The sequence below is a fragment of the Macrobrachium rosenbergii genome, chromosome 41 (assembly GCF_040412425.1).
Source record: "Macrobrachium rosenbergii isolate ZJJX-2024 chromosome 41, ASM4041242v1, whole genome shotgun sequence".
NCBI classification, from domain to species: Eukaryota; Metazoa; Arthropoda; class Malacostraca; order Decapoda; family Palaemonidae; genus Macrobrachium; species Macrobrachium rosenbergii.
In genome coordinates, this window is record NC_089781.1 from 37,966,058 (window position 1) to 37,978,403 (window position 12,346).

At 46.1% G+C, this 12,346-nt stretch overlaps 1 protein-coding gene across 1 annotated transcript; it reads left to right on the forward strand.

Moving 5' to 3' along the window:
- On the forward strand, positions 1-3,225 carry LOC136827095 (uncharacterized). The gene has a single exon (XM_067084851.1). The coding sequence runs from the start codon at positions 1-3 to the stop codon at positions 3,223-3,225; it is 3,225 nt and encodes a 1,074-aa protein (XP_066940952.1).
- Positions 3,226-12,346: the final 9,121 nt, after the last annotated feature.

The following is a 12,346-nucleotide window of genomic DNA, read 5'->3' on the forward strand; positions in this document are numbered from 1 at the left end:
ATGGAGTATCTTTGTTGGAAACTTAGTCCTGACAGTTGTAATAGTAAAAAAGAGTCTTCCAAGGAAGCAAGCAGTGGGATAGCAGTATTGCCAAATGTTACCACAGGTACAGTTCTCCCTACTTTCACATTTTGTATAAATGGTCAAAATAGGCTTTACAGGGGTCTTAAGGATTCAGGATCACAAAATACTTTTATATCTAGCAAGTTAGCTTCCTCTTATAATTTAAAGTCTTTGACTACCAATGTAAAACTTACTGTGAAAGGGTTTAATGGTCAAAAGGAATATTCTACTAGTCTTGTTGAAGTTCCTATAAAGCTGGGGAATGAAATCTTTGCTATTTCTGCTCTAGTTGTACCCTCTATAAACCTGCAATTAAGTTTACCTTGTCTTGGTCAGGTAGTTAGTATAATGCAGAGTAAAAATTTTGTATTTGCTGACAAGCTTTTATCAGCCAATTCTCAGGGCATTGATGACGTTCAGCTTTTGTTAGGAGTAGATTTTTCACATTGTCTTTTGGGAAGAGATATAGTGATAGGGAGTCCTAATTCGTCTGTGTATATTGAGACTACTTTAGGAATAATGCTTATGGGGAATCTTGATAGGTTCCTAATTAATCTTACTTCACTTAATGGTAATGATAGTTTAGCCTCGAAACCACTAAGGGGCGAAAATTCTAATGCTGAAAAAGGTACATATTATAATATCCCTTGCCATTCTTATTTTCTAGCTACTAGTATATCTATGAATGATGAATTTAACGAGCTCAATGACATGACGACAAATTGTTCTTTCACTGTACTTTCAGATAAAGGAACTATTATTGATAGGAAACTGCAAGAAGCAACTGATCAAATCCTGAATATGGAGAGCCAATTTTATTTGAACTATGATCAGAAAGTTTACAGTGATGAATCTAATCAGCTCAATAATTCTCTCGTGGACTACACTTTGAGAAATTTGCACACGAGAAGTGATGGACGTATAGTTGTTCCCTTGTTATGGAATGGGAAGGTATCACACCTTCTTTCGAGAAATGAGTCGCTTTCCAAGGCTATTCTTCAATCAAATTTGAAAAAATTACTTCGTAAGAAAGGTTCCTTGCAGTTGGTGGATAACTGCATAAAGGAGCAATTAAATACGGGAATTATTGAACCAATTTTTGACTTGGAAGTATTTAAGGCTGAATACCCTAACTACTCATTCTTACCTCATATGCCAGTTTTTAAGCCAGAAAGGGAAACTACGAAGTGTCGCATAGTATTTCTTTCTAATTTGCAGGAATCCTTTAAGAAACTGTCACTGTCACATAATCAATGTATGTATGCTGGGCCTAACCTAAATCAAAAGCTTTCATCTGCATTTCTTAATATTAGGTTTGATGAAAAAATTTTAATTTTTGATTTGAAAAAAGCTTTCAATATGTTGGCTTTAAGTGAAATTGATCAGTCTAGACTATTGTTCTTTTGGTTTCGGAATGTCAGCGCAGGTGATTACACCCCCGTTGCTTATAAAAATGTCAGGCTTTCATTTGGACTTCGGTGTAGCCCATTTCTTTTGATGGCTTCATTGTATTATATGTTAATTTTAACTTCCAGTAATGATTCAAGAATTGATGAACTGAAGAAACTTATTTATGCCTTAATATATATGGATAATGGTGCTATTACCATGAGCAGCTCTGATGACCTGAGGTGGGCCTACAAGCAGTTAGATGACATATTCAGACCCTTTAAATTTGAAACTCAGCAGCTGGTAACCAATGATATTGATCTGCAGTCTGACATAGATCAGTCAGTTCTTACTCCTGAAGTCAATAAATTGTTTGGGCTTGAATGGAATAGACTTTCGGATGATATTTTCACTAGGCCAATTAACCTTGACCCAGGAGCTAACACTAAAAGATTAATTCTTAGGTCCATTGCCTCCCAGTTTGATATATTTGGTTTCAACTTGCCTTTATTTAACCGATGTAGGCTTTATATGCATAATTTGCAGTGTCAAAAGGGTTTGAATTGGGATCAGACTCTTAACAGTCAACAGCTCAAAGACTGGAGGAATATCTGTAGGCAGTGTAATTCATCGCCCCCTCTTAAAGTAACTCGTTTTGTGGGTCGAAGGGATGGTGAGTATCATATAATTGTTTTTACTGATGCCAGTTGTGACATATATGGGTGTGTCATTTATCTACTGAATGTTGAGTCTGGCAAACTTACCTTTGTGAATGCTAAAAATCGGTTGGTTAATACCCAATTGAAAGGTAAATCCATACCATCTTTAGAGATCCACGCCATTAATCTAGGAGTTGAACAATCTATTGATCTTTATTTGGATCTTGCTGGTCCCAGTTGCATAAAACCTATAAAGGTGACAAAGATTTGTCTATTTTCAGATTCTTCTTGTGCCCTGCAATGGTTAATAAGTTCTTCTCTTCAACTTAAGAAAATGAACCAATGTTCTACTTTTGTAATGAACAGAATTTACAGCATACAAAAACTTTGTGAAACATATCCTGTTCAATTTGGGTTTATTAATGGCAAGGAGAATCCTGCAGATATGGTAACCAGGTGCACGTCATATAAATTGTTGATGAAATCTTGTTTTCTTTCAGGCCCGGACCTGACTAATATTCGGACACCTGACATGCAGTTCACTATTCCTAAAGAGGATTATCTTTCAGGAAATTACATGAATATCTCTAATGTTCCTTTAGTTAAGAGAGAATGCTTGGTGAATATTTCTGATTTTTCAGACTTCCGAAGACTTGTTTTGCTGTACCGTCGGTGTATAATATGCATACACAAATGGAAAGCTAAAGTGAGAAGGCAAGTTGATGTACAAGAAAAGAATTTTTTCTCTTTAGCTCTTGTCCGTTTGATTTTGAATGATCAACAAAATCACTTTGCTGATGTTTTAGAACATTTTTCCAAAGGTTTTTCTGCAGTAAAGGATATACCAGGTATAGTTTCTCAGTTGAATGTGTTTGTTGATAACAATGGCATTTTGAGAGTGAAGAGCAAATTTAAGAATGAGAAAAAATTTCCTATTCTATTATCTAGAGACAGCCATTTAACTAAGTTAATTATACTTGATATTCATCATAAATTAGCTCATTCTGGGTGCTATGCTGTTCTTGCTGAACTTGTAAGGTGTCAAAGAAACGAGCAGGTAAAAGTTACTGCTACTTTATTGATTGACACCGCCCGCGAGAGACAATGGAATTGACTGTGATTTTACAATACAAAACATACAGAACTACAAATGGATACAGTCTTGATGCCTGTGAATGAAGAAACATTTTTTGACATTTGTATAAATACGCATAAAGTAAAAATGATTAAAAATCGTGACCTGGCACGTTTTAGGCGTGACTAATTGAGCAAGAAAATGGGAAGTCACCAAAGAAAACATGCTCAGCGGAGACTTAATTAATGGCGCCGCTGAAACACTACGCTGGCGCCGATGTGACTTTACAAATACCCCCAAGACGAGGGACGCGTCTGACTAATCCCTGTATCTGCTGGGACGCTGAAGGGTGCCGCGGCTCCTTGAAGATAACGGAGGGTCTCCCGCCTGTGAGGCTGCTGGTTGGGTGGTCCCTTCCTTGCGGGGTGAGGGCGTGCTGGAGTGTGGTTGGGCGGAAGGGGTGCTGCGTCGCTGTCGGGACTCTCCGACAGAAAGGCGGGCTTTAACCGGTCTTTGAAAAGTCGTCCTTCAGGAGTGCCAAACGCCTTGCTGTTTCGTTCCAGCACGGGAATGTAGGGCTTGTTAGTGGTGGACGGAGACTCCAATGGCGGCATGAATTTTGATGTATGTCGAGGGGCGAACTTGCCGCCACGCCGCGGAGCCTCTGCAGTGATGGGGAGTGGCGTTCATCCGTGAGCAAAGGGGTTCTATTAGGTTTGTTCAGCTGCAGATGGGGTGCCGTCGGCTCTGGGGCAGTTCTCAACCGAGGAGGACGGAATGATGTTTCCAGTCCTCGGTGGTGCAGCGGGCCATGAGGGATGACTTTTTCGACCAGGCCGTTGGCCATACGCTGTGGTGGTGTATGCGTGGTTCCCAGCAGTTGAGCCAGGGCAGACCACAACTCGGAGAGGAAAGCGGGGAGGGCCTCGATTAAAAAATTTAACTGCATGAAGGAGGGGATATCCGCGTCCAATATTTTCAGATTTTCGTGTGGTTCCGCTAGTGACGCTGGTGGGGGTACGCCGACGAGTCAGCACGCTCAAACACTGGTTACAGCGCCGTGTTTAGGACGCTAAGAGCGTTTTGGAGAAATCCTGGAGCCAAGAGTCGCCGTGTCAGTCCGCTAATGGCTCCGGGATTGGTCACCACTGTAAGGTGTCAAAGAAACGAGCAGGTAAAAGTTATTGCTACTTTATTACAGATCCAGGCAGTTTATATAGCGGCCGACTGACGCCGGCCCGCGAGAGACAATGGAATTGACTGTGACCTGAGGTCGAAACAATAAACAATAATAGAGTACAAATTACAATACAAAACATTACAATATGGATACAGTCTTGATGCCTGTGAATGAAGAAACATGTTGTGACATTTGTATAAATACGCATAAAGTAAAAATGATTAAAAATGCGTGACCTGGCACGTTTTAGGCGTGACTAATTGAGCTTGAAGAAAATGGGAAGTCACCAAAGAAAACATGCTCAGCGGAGACAGCTGGAGCCGATGTGGTGACTTTACAAACTCAGAAGACACTATTTTATTCCTAGAAATTTTTCATTGGTAAAAAAGGTTCTGAGGCAATGTGTTCACTGCAAGAGATTTAATGCACGACCTGTCGATTTAAATCAAAATTGTTACAGGGAATTCAGGGAAGACCCACCAGCTGTACCTTTCGGCAATATTTTCGTTGATTATATAGGTCCTTTTACAGTTAAACTGGAGAAAGAAAATGTTATGGATGGCTATTATGTTTTACTTGCACTTGGTCTCGTGCAGTTAATTTGAAAATTTGTAGAACACTTGGTGTGCCAGATTTTCTTAGGGCATTTTCTCTTCATTGCTTCGAGTTTGGCATTCCACAGTTATGCATTAGTGACCTAGGGTCACAAATAGTTGCAGGAGCTAATGTTATAACTTCATTTTTGAATGATCCCCACACTCAATTGTATTTTGAGGAGCGAGGTGTTAAACCTTTGACTTTTCAACAGTATTTTAAAGGGTGTAGTCAGTTAGGATCCATTGTCGAGGTTTGTGTCAAGTTAACAAAGAGGCTTCTATATGGGTCCATCAAGAACAATATTCTTTCTTTCTTTGATTTTGAGTTTACTGTATGTCAAGTTGTCCACTTGGTAAACAGACGGCCAATATCTTTTAAAGAGGCTCTTAGGGATAGTGCAGCGGAAGACCTTCCTGAACCAATAACACCCGAAATGTTAATAAGAGGGTATGAGCTTTCTTCCCTCAATGTCATTCCAGATTTACAACCTTTACCCGAGGATGAAGAATTCGTTCCTTGTGTAACTACTAATAAATTTGAACAGTTGTCTAGGATTAGGAGTAAACTTATAGATATTTACCATCATGAGTTTATGCAGACTCTTTTAAGCCAGGCGGTTGATAGAAAGGGTAGATATCGCCCTGTGACTCATCATCCTCTAAAAATAGGTGACATTGTTTTGATTAAGGAAGATAATACGAAGATTAACAATTATCCTCTAGGTCGAATAAAGGAAACTTTTACAAATGATATTGGGGAAACTACACATGCAATAGTTTTCAAAGGCCGTACCAGACAAGTTTGTAAACTCCATGTTAATAATCTAATACCTTATCTTTCCTTAGACGATGATGTGGACTTAAAGTCCAATGACTTGCACAACATTGACAAATTATCACCAGCTTCTGAGAGGCCTAAAAGAAAAGCTGCTGTGGAAAGCCGGAGAAAAACATCTGAAATGTTGAATTTATAAACTGATAAATTTAAATTTGTATGTATTGTATATAATGTATTTGGCAAAATCCAAAAGATTATTTTGGATTCGTTCCCCCGCAGTGTACTGAAATTCCAAATGGAATTTGTATTTGTTTTAAGTAGCATGGTCACTGGAAGACAGTTAGCTTAGTTTCAAGTATTTAACTGCCCCCTTGGTTGATTAACAGCTCACTGCCTTCCGGCGACCGTTTTTAACCTAACCAGCCACTAATGCTTTGCTTTCTTCCTGAGGTTGACGGAAACTTAAGCCAGTCACGAAGGAGCATTCCATCGCAAAGGGTCTAGTAACTCAGTTACTCGAGCTCCTGTTCTTGATATAAGAATACACATTGCACAGCTACCCATTTAACGTGACGAAGAACACTTTCTACATGTCCTTTGAAGTGACGAAGAGTATTATCGCCATGTAAACTAGGTTTAACCCCAACCAGGAAGAAGCTTTCCTTCATCGCAGTCTACCTCTACACGTACTTCACCTTCTTCCCAGAATGATATCGGTGGGTCTGTAAAACTCAGGGGTTTTTTTATGTCAATCCGAAATCATTTAGAGGATAATGCCATCCCATATAAAATTGCCTTCCAATTATCAGCGCTTACTTTCTTTATTAAGTTTTATTTTTTCATACCTTTCAAATTTGTAACGAGTTTTCGTACCCTTTCAGGGATATCATAAATTGTACTACGTGGACTCCAGTTTGGACTGTGGATATATTTTATTTAGTTTTTTACTTAAGTTTTCCAAGGTTTAAAACATGCGTATTTAAGTGTTAAACGTATATGATTAGGCATAATATTTTGGATTTAAATATATATTTATACGATCGTTGTGTAGTATATAATTAGGCATTTACTTAATTTTTTTAACATTTTTAAGTGTATTTGGAAGAGGCTGAATTACTGTCAGCGGACGTTCGGGATGACCCCCTTATGCCTCCCAGTCTGTCCTCCACCACCGATGGTCAAACAGGGTCCCTTCCTCGTGCTGGAGAGAAACAAAAGGCATTCCAGCGGGCCATCCACGGGAAGAATGACTGGGTGTCAATAGACTGCCTCAAGCCTGCACTGTTGGAGGAGGATGTCGGCGACACCCCTCAATGCCCTCTGCAGGAGACGTCGCCTTCAACCCACCTGGATACCACGCCATGTTTTATTTATGTAAATGTGCATTTATTACTTGCTCATTTGTGAACAACCAAAAACAATCATTTCCCATAAAATGTAACTTGCTGAAAGCTGACTGGGATAAATACAATTTACAAACTAGAAATATCCCTCCCTTCCCATTAAATCGAAACAATACTGTCACAAATGATTTCTTTTCCAGTTTTGTAATCAGTGCTGCAGATAAATGCATCCCCAAAACTTCTTCAACCCCTAATATATCCCCCGTTCCATGGTGGTCTAATAATTTATCTCTCTTAAATCAAACCAAACACACACTGGCACGTAATTTGAGTAGACTAAAGTCTAGATCAAACACCCTTAATAAAGGCCCTTGTAATATAAACAAACTAAACAAGATAATAGCTATAAGTATAACTATTGATCACATTAAACCACTTTACAATAAATATAATGCAAAATTTCGAAAAACAATAATATTCGAAAAAGCTCAGTCGTGGAAAAATTATATTTCGGAGTTGTCACCAAATACTTCAATTAAGGAAATATGGCACAAAATCCGTAAAATCAATGGTAAACATGTAAGGTGTCAAAGAAACGAGCAGGTAAAAGTTACTGCTACTTTATTACAGATCCAGGCAGTTTATATAGCGGCCGACTGGCGCCGGCCCACGAAAGACAATGGAATTGACTGTGACCTGAGGTCGAAACAATAAACAATAATATGCAGTGAACGAGTACAAATTACAATACAAAACATACAGAACTTCAATATGGATACAGTCTTGATGCCTGTGAATGAAGAAACATATGATACACAATGCGTGACATTTGTATAAATACGTATAAAGTAAAAATGGTTAAAAATGCGTGACCTGGCACGTTTTAGGCGTGACTAATTGAGTTTGAAGAAAATGGGAAGTCACCAAAGAAAACATGCTCAGCGGAGACTTAGTTAATGGCGCCGCTGAAACACTACGCTGGCGTCGATGTGGTGACTTTACAAATACTCCCAAGACGAGGGACGCGTCTGACTAATCCCTGTATCTGCTGGGACGCTGAAGGGTGCCGCGGCTCCTTGAAGATAACGGAGGGTCTCCCGCCTGTGAGGCTGCTGGTTGGGCGGTCCCTTCCTGGGGGGCGGCGCGCCTGCAGGGGTGAGGGCGTGCTGGAGTGCGGTTGGGCGGAAGGGTGCTGCGTCGCTGTCGGGACTCTCCGACAGAAAGGCGGGCTTTAAGCGGTCTATTGAGACCCAGTCGTCCTTCCCAGGGAGTGCCAGCTGGAACGCCTTGCTGTTCCGTTCCAGCACACGGAAGGGTCTCCTGTAGGGCTTGGTTAGTGGTGGACGGACGGCGTCGACTCTGACGAAGACGTGGGTGGCGGATGACAGCTGTGGCGGCATGAAGGTGGTTGATTTGTCGATGTATGAGCGCCTGCAAGCGGCGAACTTGCCGGCCACGTCGCGGAGCCTCTGCAGTGATGGGGAGTGGCGTTCATCCATCACGAGCTCTCCCGGCACCACGAGGGGTTCCCCATAGGTTTGTTCGGCCACAGACGGGGTGCCGTCGGCTCTGGGGGCGGTTCTCAACCCGAGGAGGACCCACGGCAGCTGATGTTTCCAGTCCTCGGCGGTGCAACGGGCCATGAGGGATGACTTTAGGGACCTGTGGAATCGTTCGACCAGGCCGTTGGCCACTGGGTTGTACGCCGTGGTGGTGTGATGTGTGGTTCCCAGCAGTTGAGCCAGGGCGGACCACAACTCGGAGAGGAAGGCAGGGCCCCTGTCGGTTGTGATGTGGATGTGGCTGAAGCGGCGCTCTGGCTGTGGGAAGTCGCCTACCCCCGACTGCGTGTGACGACCCACCTTACTGGTCTGGCACTGCAGGCACTGTTTTGCCCAGGACGTGGCGTCCTTTTGCATCCCGTGCCAGATGAACTTTTTTGAAAGCAGCTTGGCTGTGGTCCTGCCGGAGGGGTGTGAGAGGCCGTGAATTATGTCGAATATCTGGCGGCGGCATGAGGCTGGAACCAAAGGGCGGGGCTGACCTGTGCTGATGTCGCAGAGCAGGCTTGGGCCTTCGGGGGCGAGGGTCACATCCCGCCACTTGAGGGACGTGATAGCGGTGCAGTATGCTGGGGTTTCTGGGTCAGTGGCCTGTTCTCTGGCGAGGTCCTGGTAATCCACACCAAGCTGCACTGCGTTCAACTCGACTCTGGAGAGGGCGTCTGCTATGGGATTTTTCTTGCCGGGGAGGTACCTGATGGAACAAGTAAATTCGGCTATGGCTGAGAGGTGGCGCTGCTGTCTGGAAGACCATGCGTCCCCCTGCTTCGTGAAGGCGTGAACCAGTGGCTGATGGTCTGTGAAGATTGTGAAGGGCGTCCCCTCTAGGAGGAACTTGAAGTGCCGAACTGTGCGGTACATCGCGCAGAGTTCCCTGTCGAAGATGCTGTAGCGGGTCTCTGCGGGATTGAGCTTCTTGCTGAAGAAGGCGATGGGCTGGGGGGCGCCGTTGATGATTTGCTCCAGAACAGCACCGCAGGCGACGTTACTGGCATCTGTTGTCAGCTGGAGGGGGGCCTTGGGATCCTGGTGTGCCAAGGCGGTTGCCTTGGCGAGGGCGGCCTTCGTCAGGGAAAAGGCCTGCTGCTGGCTGGGTCCCCAAGACAGGGACTTCCGTCAGGGGGGCCGTGGTGTGCGCGATCCCGGGGATGAACCGCCTGTAGAAGTTTACCATCCCAAGGAACTCCTGGACGGCCTTGACGGAGGTGGGGGTCGGGAACCTGGCCACGGCTGCTAGTTTCGATGTAAGAGGGCGGACGCCTGTCGGAGACACCTTGTGACCCAGGAACTCTGCTTTCTGGACGCCGAAGGTGCACTTGTCAAAGCGGTCGACGAGGCCGTTCTCTTGGAGGCGCTGCAGGACTGCCCTGATGTGTCTCTGGTGTTCGCTGTGAGACCTGGAAAATATGAGAATGTCGTCGACGTAGCAGATGCAGAACTTTAGGTCCCCTAGGATGCTGTCCATGAGCCGCTGGAAGGTGGCCCCGGCGTTCCTCAGCCCGAAAGTGGAGAAGGCGAACACATAGGACCCGAAGGGTGTGATGATGGCTGTCTTTGGTATGTCCTCTGGTGCAACAGGTACCTGAAAATAAGATTTAAGAAGGTCCAATTTAGTGAATACTTTGGCCCCGTGAAAGGAGGCCGTGAGGTCCTGCATGTTGGGTAGAGGGTAGTGGTCGGGCTCTGTTGCAATGTTGAGCCGCCTGTAGTCGCCGCAGGGTCTCCAGGAGCCGTCCGGTTTCTGCACCATGTGGAGGGGGGAGGCCCATGGACTGGAGGCTTTCCTGCAGATTCCAATCCGCTCCATCTCCGCGAATGCTTTTTTCGCCTCCTGAAGGCGCTGAGGGGGAAGCCTTCGGAACTTCACATGTGTCGGGGCCCTTTAGTTGTTATATGGTGGTATATGCCGTGCTTGGCTGGGGCCCCGGGGACTTGGCGAAGCTCGGGCTTGAATACCTCAGGGAACTCCGACAGCAGGTGTGCATACTGGTGGGGGGCGACGGCGCTGATGGTGGGTCTGGGTCCCGCTGTTAACGAGAGAGACCGGCAGGAGTCGGTATCGAGGAGGCGCTTGTGCCTCACGTCGACTAGCAGGCCGAAGTGCACCAGAAAATCGGCCCCCAGGAGTGGGGTTCCTACATCCGCGACGATGAAGTCCCAGGAGTAACTCTGGCCAAGGATGGAGATCGATAGGGGCCTGGTGCTGTAGGAGAGGATGGGGGTTCCGTTGGCGGCCGTCAGGAAGGCGGCCGGGTCTGGTGTCTGGTTGCGGTCCTCTCTGGATGCCGGGAAGATCGATTTAAAGGCCCCTGTGTCGACCAGCATCATCCTGCCGGAGACGGTGTCATGGACGTAAAAACCTACTGTTTTTGAGCCCCTGGGTTCTTCGGCTGCCATGGCGGCCTGTCCTGCTGGCCGCCGCCACCCCCGTTTTTTGAACGGGCGAACAAGCAGGGCGGCAGGCAGTTTCGGGCGTCCTTTCCGAACCACTTGTGGTAGCGACAGAAGCCCGGGACCTCCATCTGCTGTGGTTCGGTGGACATCTGTTGGCGATGGCGTTGACGGGCTGCTCTATGTCCTCTTCAGGCTGGACGGAGCTGACCGGCTGTGTGGTCGGTTTTAGCTGCTGTGAAGCCTTGATGGAGTCTGTAAGGTGTTGCGCTGTCTCTATGAGGTCCTTGATAGGCATGGTGTAGGGGTGAGCGATCTGGTTGCGTACCTCCGGGAGGAGTTGGCGAAGGTAGATTTCCCGTGCGAAGCTTATCTCCTGCCGCTTCTTTGTGCCACCCAAGTCTGGTAGTGACAGGAGATCCACGACCATGCTCCAAGTGTCTCTTGAATTGAGGTCGTAGAGTGGGTTTATGGCAAGGTCGATAGCATGGGCGGCCCGCTCGGCGATGGGCAGGGAGCAAGCTTCGAGGAGGAACTTTTTTGTGGTGCTGTATGTGAGGGTGTGTGTTTCGGGTACTCGCGAGATGAGTTTTCTGTACACGTCCTCCGGAAGGGCGTTGAGCACTGTGTCGGCCTGTAGGATTTCGTCCGTCAGGTCCGCGATTCTGAAGTGGCTCTCCACCCTGCGCAGCCACATCGATGGGTTCCCCTGCATAAACGGCGGCAGTTTTACGGTGAGGGCGGCCCGCGATTGTGTTGCCCGACCGTCGTGTGTTCGGGGCGCTGGTGTGGAGTTGCGGGAGGGCCTCGATGCGCGGGCGGCGGCGGGTGTGATGGGAGGTAGGTAAACCTCCGAGTCCGCGAGGTCGCGTTTAACTGCATGAAGGAGGGGATACCCGCGTCCATGCTCGCTCCTTTGATCCCTTACTGGAGTGGGGTACTTTCGCGTCAGTGCGCACTTTGCGTGCGCCGTGTGGTTTCGCTAGTGGCGCTGGTGGGGTGCGCCCGGCGAGTCAGCACGCTCAAACGCTGGTTACAGCGCCGTGTTTAGGCCGTTAAGGCGTTTTGGAGAAATCCTGGAGCCAAGACTAAGTCGCCGTGTCGGTCCGTTAATGGCTCGGGATACTCCGGGGTCACCACTGTAAGGTGTCAAAGAAACGAGCAGGTAAAAGTTACTGCTACTTTATTACAGATCCAGGCAGTTTATATAGCGGCCGACTGACGCCGGCCCGCGAAAGACAATGGAATTGACTGTGACCTGAGGTCGAAACAATAAACAATAATATGCAGTGAACGAGTACAAATTACAA